The sequence below is a fragment of the Nomascus leucogenys genome, chromosome 18, assembly GCF_006542625.1.
Source record: "Nomascus leucogenys isolate Asia chromosome 18, Asia_NLE_v1, whole genome shotgun sequence".
In the NCBI taxonomy this organism is placed as follows: domain Eukaryota; kingdom Metazoa; phylum Chordata; class Mammalia; order Primates; family Hylobatidae; genus Nomascus; species Nomascus leucogenys.
In genome coordinates this window covers 51,912,958-51,930,969 of record NC_044398.1, presented here as the reverse complement: position 1 = coordinate 51,930,969, position 18,012 = coordinate 51,912,958, and the positions used below count along the sequence as shown (strand labels likewise).

The following is an 18,012-nucleotide window of genomic DNA, read 5'->3' as shown; positions in this document are numbered from 1 at the left end:
GATTACAGGCGCCTGACACCACACCTGGCTAATTTTTGTATTTTTAGTAGAGATGAGGTTTCACCATACTGGCCAGGCTGGTCTCCAACTCCTGACCTCAAGTCTTCTGCCCGCCTCAGCCTCGCAAAGTGCTGGGATTAGAGGAGTGAGCCACTGCGCCCAGCCCCATCTGTATTTTTAACAAGCACTTCAGAGGATTCGTATCCTCAATTTTGGGAAACACTGCTAGGGCTTACATTGAGATTGACTACAGGAAGAGGGGAGCCCTGTTCATGGGGTGAAACTCTCTGCAAGGCAGGAAATGGTAGTATCAAATGCAGGGTGTTGTTCACTACTGGGCCACACATTAGGATTTCCTTGTGAGCCTTTAAAAAATACCAAAGCTCAGGGCCCATCTCCAAATATTTGGATTTAATTGGTCTAATGAGGAGCCAGTATATTTCAGAATCTCCCAAATGACTCTAGCATGCATGGAGAGTTCAGAATCACAGTTCTAATGCAACCAAAGGAAAGTATCTGAAGAACATAATGTGCAGAAATATTAAGCTACTACCCATGAATGATCAGAGACTAGGGCCATGTAATAGGGAAAAACCATTAACTGGAAGGAAGTTCAGGGGACTCAACAGTTTTGATTAACCATGGGCTGGGCTGACATTGAAAAATGTTTCAAGTCTAGGATAGCTGTTTGCTTTTTAAGTTATTACAGTGATGGATTCATTGTTGAAAATGAATGTTGGAAGAATATAAAAAAGTACAAAAAACAAAAATTGCTTATACTCTTTCTACTCAGAGATGGTTACTTTGATACATATCTCCTCACCTGTGTGTGTGTGTGAGGATGTGAATTTTTGAACACCTGAGTATTCTACTAGGTATCTGGTATTATGTGAACATTTCCTGACACTTGTAGCACAAACAGCAGCAGCTGCTTACACTGTGGTTGCTGTGTGCTAGGTCCAAGCCATGTGCTTTCTGCAAACTAACTCATTTAAGCTTCACCAACATCCTTCTGAGGTAGAAACTACTGTCACTACCATTCTACAGAGGAGGAAACTGAGGCACAGGTGTCAAGTAACTTGCTTAATACTAACATCTATTGGGCACCCATGCTGTACCATGCATGCTGCTAAGCATGCCAAGTGAATTATTTCATTTCAACGTTATAATTACCACTATTTCCCGCTTTTACAGATAAGAAAACTGAGGCACAGGTAGGTTAAATGATTTCCCCAAGTTACACAGCTTGCAAGGATTTGGGAAAGAGCTCTAAGCCAAGAAATGTGAACCTGAAGTGCTCAATTAACCCTGCATTTTACTTCTTCCAGGGTAATGAAAACCCCCTCAGGTGCTTCATGTTTATGGATGAATTGTATTCCCTCACACACACGGGATTTACTTAACCCTTTACCAATGTTGGACATTGATGTGGATTCTATTCTAAAACACTTTGAAAAACACTATTGTTCACAAACACGTGATGTAGGTCTCAGATCATTTAGAGTAAGTCCTTAGAAAAGATCATGGGGTGTTGTGTGATGCATGTTGTCAAACTGACCTTAGATAAACTATCCAATTTATAGTCCCTCCTGTCGTGCAGAGGAGAGCTGGTCTTGCTGAACCTTTTTATCCCTAGTTATTAAAACTATTTTTCCCCATAACTTCTCACTACTTTAATTTGCATTTCTTTGATTACTAGTGAGGTCGATTTCTTTTTCCCCATGTGCTTAGGTGTTATTATACATTTTGTGGTTTCAAATGATTCCAGCAACACAGTCTGTTTTTCAGCTGGTGGCACAGCAGTGAACACAACATGAAACCGGGAGGTGCGAGGCCACCAGTTCTATGCAGCAACGGTGGGTGAAGCCTGGGCAGAGTCCCTGCTGGGCCCTGGGCTGCAGGAGAGCCCTTCCAATCACAGAGGCAGAAGGCTGTGGGCAGGAGCGCTGGTAAAAACTCCTATTTTTATTGCTACTATTCTTATTTTGGAATTACCTCTTTGCCTTAAAAGGTAAGGATAGCCCCTCAAACTCTGTATCCAAGGCCGGGCACAGTGGCTCATGCCTGCAATCCCAGCGCTTTGGAGGCTGAGGTGCGTGGATCACCTGAGGTCAGAAGTATGAGACCAGCCTGGCCAACAGTGAAACCCTGTCTCTAATAGAAATATAAAAATTGGCCGGGTGTGGTGGCGGGCGTCTGTAATCCTAGCTACCCGGGAGGCTGAGGTAGGAGAATCGCTTGAACCCGGGAGGAGGAGGTTGCAGTGAGCTGAGAACGTGCCACTGCACTCCAGCCTGGGCGACAGAGCAAGACTCCATCTAGATAATAATAACAATAATAATAATAATAATGATAATAACAATAATTCTGTATCTACTTCTATCCCCTGATAACTTGTTAGGCAGTCATTTACAGCAAAGCTTAGTTATGGGCTGGAAAACCAGAAAATATCCAAAATCAATCTGAGGTAAGACATTTGCCACTGAGCAGCCTCAGTGCTTCTGTGTTAACGACTTGTATGTGGTATAAGCTGTCTTAACACCGGGCACAGTAGGAGGTCACAATTTCTGTGCTGCTTTTGTTGTCATTGAAATTATGTTTCCAGCATGTGGGTTTTGAACGCTGAGAAGAGGGCTTCCTGGTCAGGTTCTATACAGATTAGTCATTTTGAAAGCCATCGCCACTGGCCCCCCTGCATAGCCCCTTTCCTCTCTCCCTCCTCACTTTAGCTGAGCCAGGCTTGCAGCTCCAGAAGCCACAGAGTCCTCCCCTGGGGACTCCTGTGTGACCACCAATCAGTAGCCTGAGAAACGCTGTAGAACATGAACCACTGAAAAGTCTTCAGCACCTACTGTCTATAGGCTCGCAGACTCTATAGAAAATCCAAGGGCAAGACTTAAAAACTACCATGTAATAAGGCATTACAATTGTTACACCCCACTGTGAAAGGCTAAAAGAAATCATTAGGAAGTATGTGGTTGGTGCTTTGCATCAGAAACAATCTACCCTCTTACCTCTGCTCTTAGGCTGATGGTGAGTAGGCTTTTATGAAGCACCGTTCGCATTCCTGACAGTCCTGTGAACACTTTCCTGGATTGCATGACTTTAGCGAGGAAACCGTACTGTGTGGCTTTGACGCGTTTTCTCAATTGATATTCGAGTTTCACAGTGTGCTTAGAGAAGGGGCTAAAATCCTAAGGTGCTACTTGTGCAAGTACACGCCATGAGCAGAATCAGAAGACAGATAAAAAATGACAGAAATAGGACAAGAATACAAACAGCCTGTCACTTCCTACAGAGGGAGCGTGGTTGGTTTTCTTCTCCACCCAAAAATGTTACACTATCACTTTAACTTCGTCAAAACTGCCATATATAACAAACCAAAATAACTAAGAATTTTGGGTTAAACTTCCTTCTGTTTGCACAAGATGCCAAAATTCCAATTTAATAAAAATACAGGTCATCCGGGAAATTTTAAATTATCTACTTTGCAATGCAGTCCACATGACATAGAAAACTATAAACCATTTAATTAGTAAACATGTATTTTGTACCTAGCAAGGGCTGGGCTCTGACAGGTGCAAGCGGACTCCCCATGGGGGTCACTATGGTAGATTTCTCCTTCAGACAAGTTAGCAAGAATGGCTCTTCTAGTAGCTTTGCTATAGGATGCCCATTACCAGCTAAAATGTGTACTGCTGCATATGGTTTCAAAGCCAAAAATATATTTTCTGATATGTTTAAGGAAATGAGATCAAATTTTTCTTTTTAGAAAAATGAAACTAATTATCTTACATTTTAAAAGACATTAACAATGGCACTTTTAAAAAAACATGCTGAACACATTAACACAGGGTGGGAAAAAGATAAAGAAAGCAAAGTGGAATGTGATCGCCCAGACAAATTGTGTCCACGAGTTTAATGGGACAAGCAGGGTCTTTACACAGAATTCCCGGGTAAACGGGACGGAGATGAAACAGAAGTTACACTTGCCAGTAGCCCCATCTCTCATCTCAGGAGAGATGAGGCCAGCGAAACAACTACTAGCAACTGCTTGGGAAACATCTGAAATATGAGCATGTGAAAAACAACATGTTTAACAGAAAATGAGCAAGTCTATTCACTGCATATGCAGCAGCTAATTATGAGAAAAATTAGGAGACAGTTCTGTTCGTTCACATGACTCCTTCTCAACCACAATGGAAAATGATACCCTTCTTTTAAAAAGTGATTCTCCTTAGAATAGCAACATTTGGGCTGGGCACAGTGGCTCACGCCTATAATCCCAGCACTTTGGGAGGCTGAGGCAGACGGATCACCTGAGGTCAGTAGTTCGAGACCAGCCTGACCAACATGGTGAATGAAACCCCGTCTCTACTAAAAATACAAAAAATTAGCCAGGCGCGGTAGTGGGTGCCTGTAATCCCAGCTACTTGGGAAACTGAGGCAGGAGAATGGCTTGAACCCAGGAGGTGGAGGTTGCAGTGAGCTGAGATTGTGCCACTGCACTCCAGCCTGGGCAGTACAGAGCAGGACTCCATCTCAAAAAAAAAAAAAGGAAAAAAAATAGCAACATTTGGAGTGCCTGTAACCACTGGCTCACATTCCCCATCTTCTCAGTGGCTTCCAAGGTCCTCATGAGCCACACTGACTTGTTATCACCCGGGCAGCTGCAGCCTGGCACTGGGCCTGATACCCAGGAGCACGGGATAGATGTGTGGATTAACTTAAGAAATCAGCTACAGGCTTGCTGCCTGCCTAATGAACTGGGGGTTCTGTGGGAAGTGAGACAGACAGTTACCCTTCCCTCCTCCATGAACAAAATCCTGAGCCTGGTCCTCCTGTGGGGGCCCTCAAAGTTCAGTCGGCCGTGCTTTGCTGTGATCATTGGGGTGGGGCTGGGGAGGCCCCATTAAAGCCATGCCTTTATCCAGCGATCCCTTCCTGGTTCCCAAATCTGCAGTCTAGCAGATGCCTGCTGCTTTCCATTGCTTTCCAACCCTAATGTCATGTTCTGGACCAGTGGATGGTCATGACACATTGGCCTAGCCTATTCCTTCAAAAGCCACTCCCCTTCTGGAGGCGTCTGTATCTAGGCATTGGTATCTAGATACAGAAACTGAGCGCCAAGGCTCTAGGTCTCACTGAAAGAGCCAGGAGCAGCGTTCTCCTCTGGTTGGCAGAAGGGGCTTTGGGCATCTCTTTAGAGCGACTCACATTCACCAACCCCGCTGTCAGGTGCCTAACATGCTTCTGTGATGGCCTCAGCCATGTTCCACTCCAGAATTTGCTTTGAAAGCTCTCGGCCTGGAAGCCTGCAATTTCTTTTTTCAGCGTGATTTGGTCTATTCAGTATACCACCCTGTGCAAATATTCCTCTGACACAGGGTAACGAATGGGCTAATTTTGGAAAGGGGAAATCTGGGGTCCGGAGAATATGAAGACTGAAGTATAGAGGTTAGCATAAAATTAAAGGTCAGTCAGAAAAGAGAAAACTACTCCGAAAACATAATGGATGAATATCACTCTTCAGCAAAGTTCAATTTGAACAAGAATTGTAGGTTGCGCTGGCAGAATTGTAACTAGAAAATCCACAAATGCCCAGTCAGACTGCTAATGTGTTGTCAGGCTAATGCTTTTTGTGATGTCACAATGAATGACTCTAGATGACAGACAGTGCAGATTCAGTTAAAACATAAAGTACCTGGTGGACTATTTCCGGAGATCACAGTTTTGTTATTAAAAAAAATAATAATACACAAATAATGGGTCTGGAAGAGGAAGCATAATAAATTTGAGGACTTAGAAGTGATGCTAAATTTGGACATTTGAAGAAGGGGCACAGGAAAGCAATTCAAAGGCACTTGAGTTATCAACGTGCACAGAGGAAATTAAGTAGGAGGCATTTTGGAAAGGCACCCACTGATATCGACCTGGATGGAAGCCCTTGAAGTCATACTTCCTCCATAGCATGGGCTTTGAACTCCTGCGCTTGGGTCTGGCTTCCACAAAGATGAGCTCAGAAGGGAAAAATTAAAAAAAAAAAAAAAGTTGGAAGCCATTGCCACTACAGTGCCAACCTGGCCAGCCACAAGACCATAATATTTTTTAAACTCTGACGGCTAGAAAGGGACACAAATTGCTCTTTTGTGGTTGCCAGCAGGTTTCTGAATCATCTTTGGGTTAAGGCTTCAGTAGACTTTTGATTTTGCAAGGTCTAGTAAAGAACTTTTATACACACAAGGTAAGTCGGAGGCCACGGTCCACAGGCCCCGCCCCGGGACTGGGTTTTGGGGTTGTTGCTTCCTTTTCATAAATTAGTAAATTCACAACTGGTGCTGATGTGAAGGATGGCGCCAGCTTGGAAACCGTCATGGTAATTCTAGTAGTGTTTAATGCACGTAACAAAATCAGGGGCTGGGAGACCACTCATGCAAGGGGGCGCCTCATTGCTGTGGACCACTGACCAACCTACAGGTAGAGAAGACAAAGAGAGACCCGGCACGGAGGTTCACGCCTGTAATCCCAGCACTTTGAAAGGCTGAGGTAGGAGGATCGCTTGAGCCCAGGAGTTAGAGACCAGCCTGGGAAACATAAGGAGACCTAGTCTCTACAAAAAATTTAAAAAGAAAAATTAGCTAGATGTGGTGGTGAGTGCCTGTGGTCCTAGCTACTCGAGATGAGGCAGGAGGAATGCTTGAGCCTGGGAGGTCAAGGCTGCAGTGAGCTGAGATGGTGCCACTGCACTCCAGCCTGGGTGACAGAGAGACCCTGTCTCAAAAAAAGAAAAAGAAAGAAAGAAAAAAAAGAAAGAAAGAAAGAGAAAAGGAAAGAAAAGAAAAGAAAAGAAAGAAAAGAGAAAGAGAAAGGGAGAAGAGAAGAGAGAAGAGAGAAGCAGGATGGAGCAAAGGGATACAAATGAAGGAAGAAGGGCATAGGTCCACCTGGAAGGAGAAGGAAAACAATAACCTGGAGAAAAGGTAGGTGGAGCTGGTGAGGGCTCCTGGGGCAGCCACCAGCTGCGTGTACTAATGTGTCCCCGATGAAGGTGCTAGAACCTCTCACTGGGAGTCAGGGCATCTCTGAACAACATCCTTCCTGCAACTGCACTTCCGAGGGAAGAAAGCTGGGTCACAAACCCCTAACCTCTGACTCATGCCAGCTATTTAAATGAGCCCACTCCTTTTACTGATTAACATGGCAAGGACGCACTGATGCCTTCTAATGAATGTAAAGGCAAGAAGCCACACTGGGTGGCCCTTACTCGGAGGCAAACTCCCTACAGGGCCATATGTTGACGCTCCTCCCATGCTAGGATCCCACTGATAGAGGACCCTGTCCCTCCACATCAATGATCATCCCGGGAGCATCCCAGGGCTTACAGGAAGCCACCCCTGAGGGTGTTGTCACAGGCAGGGACAGGAAGCACTAGAGAAATGGTTCCCCACCCGAGTGACTAGGAGAAGTCCTGGGGACTGCACGCAGGGCAGACACTGTTCCCTCCCACAACGCGAGGCCCTTCCCACCTGACGGCTGGGCAGCCGGACCAGCCTCGGCTTCTGATGCTTCATCTGTACTGCAGGGACAGAAGCCTTCCTTTTGAGTTTTCTGGGAGGGATGAAATGAGATAATACCTTCAAAGTGTTATTCATCACTTTCTTGTGGATTCCCTAACTTGAGGAAGAAAAGGTACAGATGGAGAAAAATAGGCGGAGAAGACAATGTCTGTGGCCGGTCCTTGGGGAGCCAGATGAACCTGCAGTTGGCACCCAAAGATGGCTGCCCGGGGTCAACAGAACAGTCCAGGCTCAGGGCACCTGCAGAGGGGTGGTTTCTGGCTTCTCACCACACCAACAAGGAGCAGTGTTGGAACGTTGCCAGTAGAGTGGTGAGCAGCTGCCCTGGCCACTGGAGGGGCGGCGTGGGTTTAAAGGCCAACACCACGGCTGTACAGTGGAAGGCTGTCGGCAGCGTCCTTAACTGCCCCTGCCTCTGATGCCTCATCTGTACTGCAGGGACGGACTAAGCCTTCCTTTTTTGTATCCTGGGAGGAATTGAATGAGATGATACATTCAGAGTGTTTAGCACAGTGCCTGACACATAAGAAGCCCTTGTTTCATTTGGTATTAACTCAATTAAAATACATTCTCAATGGAGTAGGTTATCTTGAAGCTCTGTTTGCTTGATCGCCTGGGGAAGGGGGTGTGGGTGGCACACAGGAAAGGGTGAAGAACCGAGTGTCTGTCTGAAGGTGATGATTATTTCAGATCGGCATTGTCTTTGTCTAAGTTGTAATCAACAGGCCTTCACAATGCCAGGAAAGAGTGATGTAGCTGACTGTCATCACAAGACGCTGCTCCTCCTGGGCATGGCTGGTCTCTGACGAAGAAGCTACACCCATTTCCACAATATGGATGTAGAACAAACCAGTATTTCATTTATTAAAACAAGGCAGGAAGAGAAGCTGTAATCCATTCTCTCTCATGCGTATCTAACAGGTAAGGCAGATTATTTCAGTATTTTCATATTTTCTCTTAAATAAGGGCATGTCAGATTTTTACTATGTTAAACTGCCTTCACCAGTGTGAACCACAGAGTGCCATGATAGACACGGAGAAAGACCAGCCTCGTTTCTCATTTGCCTTTTTCTAGCACCACTCTCGCTTTCATTTACTTATTCATTTATTGAACGAATATTTATGGAGTATTCGCGGTGCCTCTGACCCACGGTTCTTCAGAAGCCAAGATGAGCGCTGTGAGGAGCAGAAAAGGTGGTCACTAGTCATGGGTTTCTGAGAGCCTGAAGGACCCTGCAGCTGGGTCTCTGGTGACGACACCCTAGGGAGGCTGCCTAAAGGTCCCAGGCCCCATAGCTGCACAGCGGCCCACCAGTGACACCCCCAGTCCACACCCTGTCCTTTGTCGAGAACGCAGAGGCACAGCCATCTTTGAGGCAAAGTGGCTGGACCGGAAGACCCACTCAGGTCTCTTTTGGACCCCCGTCTCACATTCCTAACCTTGGTGTCTCTCTGTGGGGCATTTCCTAGCTCTCAGACTCATCCAGTTCTCTAGCTGAAGGCAGAATTCCACATGAACAACTCTCCTCTTGGGGATGGCATAACCATCAAGATGCATGAGGCCCTCAGTGGTGCTGCCGCTGGATCTTCCTTGTCACTCCAGAAGCCTGCACCTCCACACACCACTGCACCTCCAGAAGCCTCACGTTCAAAGGACACAACCTGCTTTTTAGTGGGGAAACTGGTGCTGGTAAAAGCTACATGGGGCACACGCAGGAGAGAGGACCAGCTTTCAGGCCCTTCTGGAAGTTTCCACACTTACAAATGAGACCAAGGAGAAAGGCATACAGAAGACAGTGGGGGAAGAGGTGGCCTGCATCTTCCTAGTGTTCATGAGCATGCCAGCCCTCAAGAAAAACAGGCTTTGCCTTGTAACAAGGTCAAAATACCAACAGCTAATGCTTAGGATGAAAAGCAGTGAAAAGGCAAATCGTGTTTGTGGATTTATAAGTTTGTAAAAGAAAGAGGAACATAGAAACAGATGTTAAACTTGAAGCATTCTCTGTTTTTGGAAAACCCTTATAAGCAGGATATGATTTAAGAGAAGCTTTAAAAGACCCTGAAAATGAACTGTTTACCATATCCAGTAGCACTATCTAGAATGGATGTTTGCTGATCAAATGGAAACCTCCCAAGATGAGGGCCCCAGACCACCACATCAGAGACTCTCCCTAGGTTGCTAAGTCTCTCATTAGTTACAACTGCCACTGATGACAGGAGATAATTACAAGTTATTCTCATGGGTAACTAACAAAAAAATCTTACCAGAATTCCTGGGGCTATGCAGAGAGGAGCCAATTATGGTATAACTTTCAGCTTCAAACCTCTGCTATGTTAAGTGTATTTTACAGCTTCCTCTGATTATAATATTTCAAAGGAAACACATTAAGGAAACCCTGAGTGCCTGATAACAGCCTTTTACATATTTTAATGGTCGTTAAGTATTATTTAGTTTTGGCTACTTGTATTTTAAGCATGCAGTTTCCTCCATGTGCAGATAACACAGTTTTTCCTCTTTGCCCACTTCCTCTTAATCTGTGTGTGTGTTTGTGTGTGTGTGTGTGTGTGTGTGTGTCAGCAGGCAAGCTTTGGACATGGCCTGTGAGTCTTTTCCTGGACCACGTAAGTGACTTTCATGCAAAGCCTACAGCCAGTTTCATCACTACAATCTGTTAACTGAGACCATTTAGGAGCCGGCTAGCATCTAGATGAGCTCTCTGTGGAGTCAATGACTTAAAAAGGGGAAAATGCCAAGTCTTGAGTGTTATTTGTCAAATGGTCTGTGAAGAGAACATGTTTTGGGGTACACAGGCAGTCCCTGTGGCCTGGAAACTGTCCTCACCCGCAGCCCCTGCAGCGGGGAAAGCTTAGGCACCCATGCCTGGTCATTCCCTCCTCCCCATCCAACCTCCCTCTCCCTTGTCCAGCCCCTCCCGTCTGATCGGAGTAGGGAGACACCCTAACCCAGACTCAAGCCTCCACTGGCTGTCTGAAACTCAATTTTTTCAAAAGTTTCAACTAAGAGATGCGGGCAGTTGTCAGCAGTGGGTTCTGAAGCTAAGCCATCAAGGGGAGCAAGGGCGGGGTCTAAGTCTCTGCCAGCCAGAGGTACAGGGAAGCAGAAGCTGTCAGGGAAGGGAAGAGGAGCAAAACAAGTACCCGGAGACGCAGAGATGGGTGGCAATGGGGGACAGAGAGGAATGAGTCCCCAGGGGAATAACCCACAATCCAGGGGGACACCTTCTCATTCCATGTCTAATGAGGCCAGCCAGTCTTTCTCCATTTCCTATGAATGGTCCGTGAATCTCTCCATGAATCCTTACAACGACCCCTCCCTTTCCTTTCAGGTAGGTTCCACTTCCTGCCTCCCAAAGGATCTACGAAGGAGGGAAACTTTACTGCTAGGAAGTCTTCAGCCCGGGGGCAAGGAGGACCCCTGAGACAAGGGACTCAGGCTTCACAGTCCATCTGCTGTGCTTTAAACGCTGGTAAAGTTACCAGTCATATAAACGATGGCCCAACACATTAACATGTAGCTTCCAAAAACAATTACTGTCTACTCATCAATTTAGATAAACTATGTATGAAGGAGAACCAACTCTTGGTCCTTCTCCACTACTTGCACCTAAGAGATTTTTAGCAAGTTCACATGCTCCTTTGCCTTTCTTCACAACAGAATTGTCATTCTTCTCCTGTCCTAGATGCTCAATACTACTTGATCTGCTAATAGTGAAAGCTCAAAGCAACAGCCCCCTCAGCATATTAGGAAACAAGTATCCTGCATGCTCGAAAATCTCATCAAAGCTTCATATTTGTGTTTGTTTTTTTAAGTTTTACTAGAAGTCCCTCAAGTAAGAAAGGGAAAAAGAAAAAAAATAAAAAAGTTTTACTAGATAGAGCTGGTCTTTAAATCAGAAACTCTGTTCTAAACTGATACTAATCATTACAGGGTAAGGAACAGTCCTGACCATTCTCACCAGACAATGCTGATATTCCAGCTAAGCCCCAGATGATGGATAATCCTGCCTTCCATGTATGCTCCCTTTACAACGCCCACAGAAGAGCAGTGTTATGTGCATTATCTCGTGTAGACAGGTCAGGATGCAGTCTTTATAGGCCTCTCCAGACAGGAAAGGGACACAGCTGGGCTCTGAGAGCTGTCACACGTCCATGTATGCCAGGGGGAGGGTGGAAGACAAGGGACTGAGAAAAGACCATTCAGTGATGGTAACCCCAGGAGCTCACAGAATCAAGTGCTCCTTTCAAACGAAAACAGGCCTCACCTGGGGAGAGCTCAGCCAGGCCCAGTGCTGCTGCAGGGTGGCAGCCCCAAGACATCTGGCAGCCCGGGGGTGGGGGAGTTGTGGCCCAAGCTGGGCTCCCTCCATTGCTGCACTGAGCAGCCATTGATGGCCAGTGACATCCTCTGGGCTTTGTGTTGGCTATGGTTTAAATATTTATTCCGTCTAAAACTCCTGTTGAAATTGAATTGCCATTGTAACAGTATTAAGAGGTGGTACCTTTAAGAAGTGATGAGGTCATGAGGGTTCCACCCTCCTGGGTGGGATTGGTGCCCTTATAAAAGGATGAGTTCAGCTCTCTCTTGTTTGATCTCACTCTCTCACCTTCCACCATGAGATGACACAGCAAGAAAGTCCTCATGAGATACCAGCACCTTGACCCTGGATTTCTCAGCCTCTAGAAGTGTGAACTGATAAATTTCCATTCATCGTAAATTACCCAGCCTGTTAGAGCAGCACACATTGGATGAATGCAATGTTCTTCAGTTATAAGATAATAATACTACCAACATGCCTAGGTCTCTACTATCCTGTCAGAATAAAACAAACAAATTTCCATTCAGCCCCTGTGGCCTTCCAAATGACCTTGATCTCCATCTTTCCCAAGACATCAGTGGGGTGTTGAGGACTGGCTCAAAGTGTGGGGACACACTTTAAGGCAGCCCTCAACCAAGAAACTGCAGAAGAGGAATCCTCGTGACCCTTTCCAATCATGCTGATGGCTTCAAGTTGGACAGGGCTATCCTGGGCCCCAGGTACCCCCTAGACCGGGAGGCCAGCCCAGCAGAGGTCACTGTGTGGGATGGAGGAGGCAGCAAGACCACACCTGTGCTTTTGAGTAACCAAAGACTGGGATCTGACAGCATCATTTATTCATCAGATTCAGAATTCACATAAGCCATAGTAGTATTGGCTTATTTTTTTTTTTTAATTTAAGCTGTTAACTATTGACACCTATTAACTTTTTCCCAAAGCACTTTGTTTCTGATGGGGAAAAACAATTCTCCTTCATGCCTACCTTTCTGTTTCCCTCCAATTTTCAGTTCTCTATTGGGCACCTAAAAAAATAAAGTCTTTCATTTCAACCCAGGGAACCTTGCAGCCAGTCTCTGAAGCTTGGGGCACTGGCAGGGATGTCTGCAAACATGTATGCATTTGCTGTTTCTACCCTAGGAGCCAACCTTCAATCCAAAAGCCACTCTACACCATCTAAGTGAATCGGCCAATCTCAACAACATGGACAAGAGGCCAGATCTGTTGAGAACTCTGTCGTCTGTATGAAAACATCCCAGGGCTACACAAAGCCACTTATCTGAGCCTTTCACTCAGGACGGAAAGAAAGGCAGCTTGCAGATCTGATTATGCCATAGTCCTCAGGAACCTGTTACCACACAAGGGGCTAGAAAGTCCCAAGAGAGTTGTAGATGAGGTTGGCGGCTGCACTGCCCACACAGAATTCCAAAGGGGATTCTCCTGCCTCCCACCATGGGACTCAACTCTGATCCAGCCCCTCAAATTTGAGGGAAACCCCACATAACCTACATGGTCCATCTGCAGGGATTCCATAGCCCTGTCTTTACTTCATTAGAAACTGACCGTTCTGCTTTTTAACAGTTGCTACAGTTGGAGAAAGAATAAATTGAACATATGAGCATGTATTAAATAACCATATATGCCCTGTACTGTAAGACTCTGTACAAGAAACAAAAGAAACAGGAGACAAGGTACAATCTCAGTACCTTGATATCCAAGTTGGAAGGTACAGATATACTCAGCAGAAAACTAAATGAAAAAAAAAAAAAAAACAAGCACCCATTTGTGTGGTAGTCATTAAGGTTATCTGAACCCTCAGCCAACTCACCCATAAGACCCCTCTTCCAGCTCCATGCTGGAAAATGGCAGCCAAGAAAGTGAAGGCCTTGACAGTAGTCGACAGAAGTGTGAGTTCTGAAGCACAAGGTGAAAGAGAAACAGCTTCCAGCCCCTTCTTCATTGTGATTTTCCCCCCTTAGCCTGGCTCCATCAGTGCTAACTCCTCTTGCTCCTGTCTGGAGAAGCATCTGACTTGGCGACTTAAACCTGCTTTTACTACGCTGGGCAAAAACGAGGGCTCTCACCTTTGCTTTTCTACAATAATGTGTTAAGTGCTCTGGCTCTAAAAACAAAATCCTTCCCATTTTTGCCTGAAAACTGTCAACCAACAAGGAAGGTCCTTTCTCTGCAAGGGTGACCTCTAACCATGGGAGGCGAGTTCATTCCCATCAGACTTGCCTGTTTTGTGTGTTTGTTTGTTTTTCTTAAAGAAAGGTCCCTGATTCCGTCTGTGTCCTTTGTCCATATCTAACTGCTGACATGCAGTTACATAACACGCTCTGTAGACTCAGAGCTCTTCCTCCCCAATCTGTGCCTGGTCCCAGTGCAGCACTAAAGGCAAACACAGTGTTAGGAGGGATGACAAAGCTTTCCTCCAGGTGGAAACCGCCTGGGAGAGGGTTTCAGGGCTCCTCTCCCAGCCTGGCTCTGTGGCAAGCTGCCGAAATTCTCTCCTTTTTTACCATCCTGTTCCCCTAGCTAACCCGCCCTCTCTTTTTGTTGTAAGGAAACACCCACAGATGCAGCTGTATTCAGATGGGATGCCCACATTAGGGCCAGTGTGTGTGCAAGGAAAAGATAGGTCAGAAGCCAATGGAATGTTATGAATATACCAGAAGAAATGTTTTGTTTTACAAACGGAGGGGAATACAGAGCCCTTTTCACTCTCTGTAACCTGCAAAATATTGAATTGTGTTAATAAGAAAGCCAAATATACTGTGAATGGGTGCGTGGTTGTGAAATAGCTTTTACAAAGTACTAAAATGACTCCTATCTGAGGCAAGATGAAGAGATTACAAGGGAACCAAGAAGCAGAGTCCTAACACATGGCATTTAGCATGATAGAATGTGTTTACTCACTGCTATTTACTGAAGGCCCATTATGGCCAAGCCCTGTGCTAAGTGCTGCTGGAACACCCTGAATATCTCAGTGGAAACAAGTGATCTTGGGCTGGGCGTGGTGGCTCATGTCTCTAACCCCAGTGCTCTGGGAGGCTGAGGTGGGAGGACTGCATGAGGCCAGGAGTTAGAGATCAGCCTGGGCAACACAGTGAGACTCTGTCTCTACAAAAAATAAAAATTAGCCAGGTGTGGTTGTGTGCACCTGGCCCAGCTATTCGAGAGGCTGAGGTGGGAGAATCATTTGAGCCCAGGAGGTCAAGGCTGCAGTGAGTTATGACTGCACCACTGCACTCCAGCCTGGGCAACAGAGTGAGACCTTGTCTCTAAAAATACAAAAAAAGTGGCCGGGTGCTGTGGCTCACTAATCCCAGCACTTTGGGAGGCTGAGGCGGGCAGATCACAAGGTCAGGAGCTCGAGACCAGACTGACTAACATGGTGAAACCCCGTCTCTACTAAAAATACAAAAATTAGCCAGGTGTGGTGGCACACGCCTGTAATCCCAGCTACTCAGAAGGCTGAGGCAGGAGAATCGCTTGAACCCTGGAGGCGGTTGCAGTGAGCCGAGATTGCACAATTGCACTCCAGCCTGGACGACAGAGCGAGACTCCGTCTCAAAAATAAAACAAAACAAAAAACAAAAAAAGTGCTCTTGTGTTTAATACCATTTCTCCCTCCTTGGCCCTGGCCAAATATAGAGTTGAAAGAGTTTACCTACACATCACCCACTGCCAAACTCCTGAGTCAAAAGAAAATGGTCGGTTTACAGTGAAACTTACCCTGCCTCCGAGGTTCTGGAAGCAGAAGTGCTCTGGGGCTCCCCGTGGCCTCTCGGTGTGCTGCGGCGGCTTTCGGAGTCACTCACGTGTCCTTTCCCTGCAGACGTCTTACGATGTGCGAGGGCCGCAGGGCCATCCTCATGCCCATTCTGCAGGCCCTGGCCTGCTCGTGTCCCAGTCCTCGCTGCCTGGCGCCCCTTGGGGTTATCCTCGCGTGATGCCGGGAGGTCTCTTGACAGTTTGTATCCATGAGAGATCAGGAGGTCTTCTACACTGTACATGATGCCCGGGCTTCAGCAAAGCTCAACCACTGGAACCATGGTGGTGGCAGGACCTAGCACTGCAGGACAACAGAGAGCTCTATTTGTGACTAGGTCTCCCTGGAGGTCAGCCTGACACCTCCTCCTCCCGTGGTCCCCCCACCAAACCAGACCACGGCGATGGACACAGCACAGAACCTGCACAGAAAGAGGGGACACAGGGATGGCTCTGCCTGAAGTTACTCTCCATTCTATTCACCTAGAAAGTGGGTGCGGCTCTGGCTCTAGAGGATGTGGTGGAACCCTGAGGACCTCACCCTTCGATGGCTGCCTCTGGTAGAAGAGCATGTGGCACGGCGCTTAAGCAGTGACATGATTAACACTGTCCACCTTCCCCTTGTCCCACTCACCCACAAACAGCAGGCGGAAGGACTGCGGACAAAAAAAATACAGACCTGGGAGCTGCAATGACTGCTTCATGTTTCTAAAAAGAGAAACCACCAATATCCAGCTTAATCTTAGGACACGCCCCTGCTTTCATCTTGTAGACATACCTTTTGCTCTAGGAGAGAGTGAGATCTTTAATCAACACAGTCATGATACAATTCAGCGGAAGCGATCAAAACAGCAACTGCCAGGGCAGCCACCCCGGGGCAGTTAACTAGCAACCAAAAATAGATTTTAACTCTTTGGGTTCATGACGAGAAAACAACACACTGATCAATCATACACACCTAACTCACTACACAAGCCCAGAGTTCTCTTTTCCTTATGAAAGTCTTTTTTTTTTTTTTTTTTTTTTTTTTTGAGATAGAGTTTCGCTCTTGTTGCCCAGGCTGGAGTGCAGTGGCATGATTTTGACTCTCTGCAACCTCCACCTCCTGGGTTCAAGCGATTCTCCTGCCTCAGCCTCTCGATTTGCTGGGAATACAGGCATGTGCCACCACGCCTAGCTAATTTTTTGTATTTTTTGTAGAGACAGAGTTTCACCATGTTGGCCAGGCTGGTCTCGAACTCCTAAACTCAGGTAATCCACCCGCCTCTGCCTTCCAAAGTGCTGGGATTACAGACATGAGCCACCACACCCGGCCTCCTTATGAAACTTTTATGAATCAAATTTCTTCCCAGTAGATCTTGGGGAAAAGTTTTTGCATCTCTCAGCCAAGGATGTCCACACCAAAATCCTGCTATAGTACCTGAATCAACAGCAGCAACTTCCTCCAGTGTAAGCTGCACAAAACAAGAGTACCCACAAAGAAGAATGAAAATGGGCAGAAACCTACCCATGAGCAAAAGAGGTAGAGCTGCCCTGTTTATTCCTACATGAGAACATCTTTCTTCCTAAGTCTTCCCTTTGATGATAAGGCGTAAGACAGATTGGTCAGACGGATACACCCACCACTGCTTCCAGGGGGGCTGATGGTAATGCTGGCCTGGGTGACAGACACACAAAAGCCACAAAAGCCAGCCCCATCAAAAAGCTCAACCAGCTCCAGCCCCACTTCGCTGGTGGACGGAAATAGAGCCGCTGCAGCCATGGCGAACAATGGCCAGGAAACGCCTGCTGGCCCGTGTGCAGGTGAAAGGAAGATGCCTGCGGCATGTGTTTCCTGTCACTGGGAGCTCTTACTTGGGTCTGTCGCACAATTCTGCTTGCCTGTCCTCACTCTTCATCACCTGCCAGATTACAGTAGGGAAAGTCTCGCCTGTCAGCATGGAGAGTATCAAACTTTGGAAGTTGATAATTCTCTATTATGTCCCTACATTTTATGGAGGCTGACAAGCTCTGGCAGCTACTGTACTAATAGAAAAATCTCCATAGCAACTCTGCCACTCCTGACACTCCTACTGCATGTCTTTCAAGGAGTTGTACAACTTGGGTCATTTGCTTCAACAGACAAGGAAGGACCAGAGAAGTAAGGGTTTGTTCTTTAATTCAACAGAGTAAGTTCCACCACGCGAGGGATTACAGAGGAATGAGATCCCATCACAAGCAAAGGGCTTTAGGAACACAGAGTCAGGCTTTAGGGCAGGGTCTTTGGTTTGTTTGATGCTTTATCCCCAGCAACTTGCACACAGTATGCACTCAATAAATACTTGTTG

At 46.4% G+C, this 18,012-nt stretch overlaps 1 protein-coding gene across 3 annotated transcripts in view; it reads right to left on the bottom strand.

Annotated features, from left to right (window-relative positions):
* JCAD (junctional cadherin 5 associated) overlaps positions 1-18,012 on the bottom strand; it is a 149,040-nt gene that overhangs the window by 18,465 nt on the left and 112,563 nt on the right. For all 3 annotated transcript variants that reach the window (XM_030798438.1, XM_030798436.1, XM_030798437.1), the window contains one exon: positions 15,650-15,989. In XM_030798438.1, coding sequence (XP_030654298.1) covers positions 15,650-15,930 — 281 coding nt within the window. In that variant the 5' untranslated portion in view covers positions 15,931-15,989. The remainder of the gene's footprint in view (positions 1-15,649; positions 15,990-18,012) is intronic.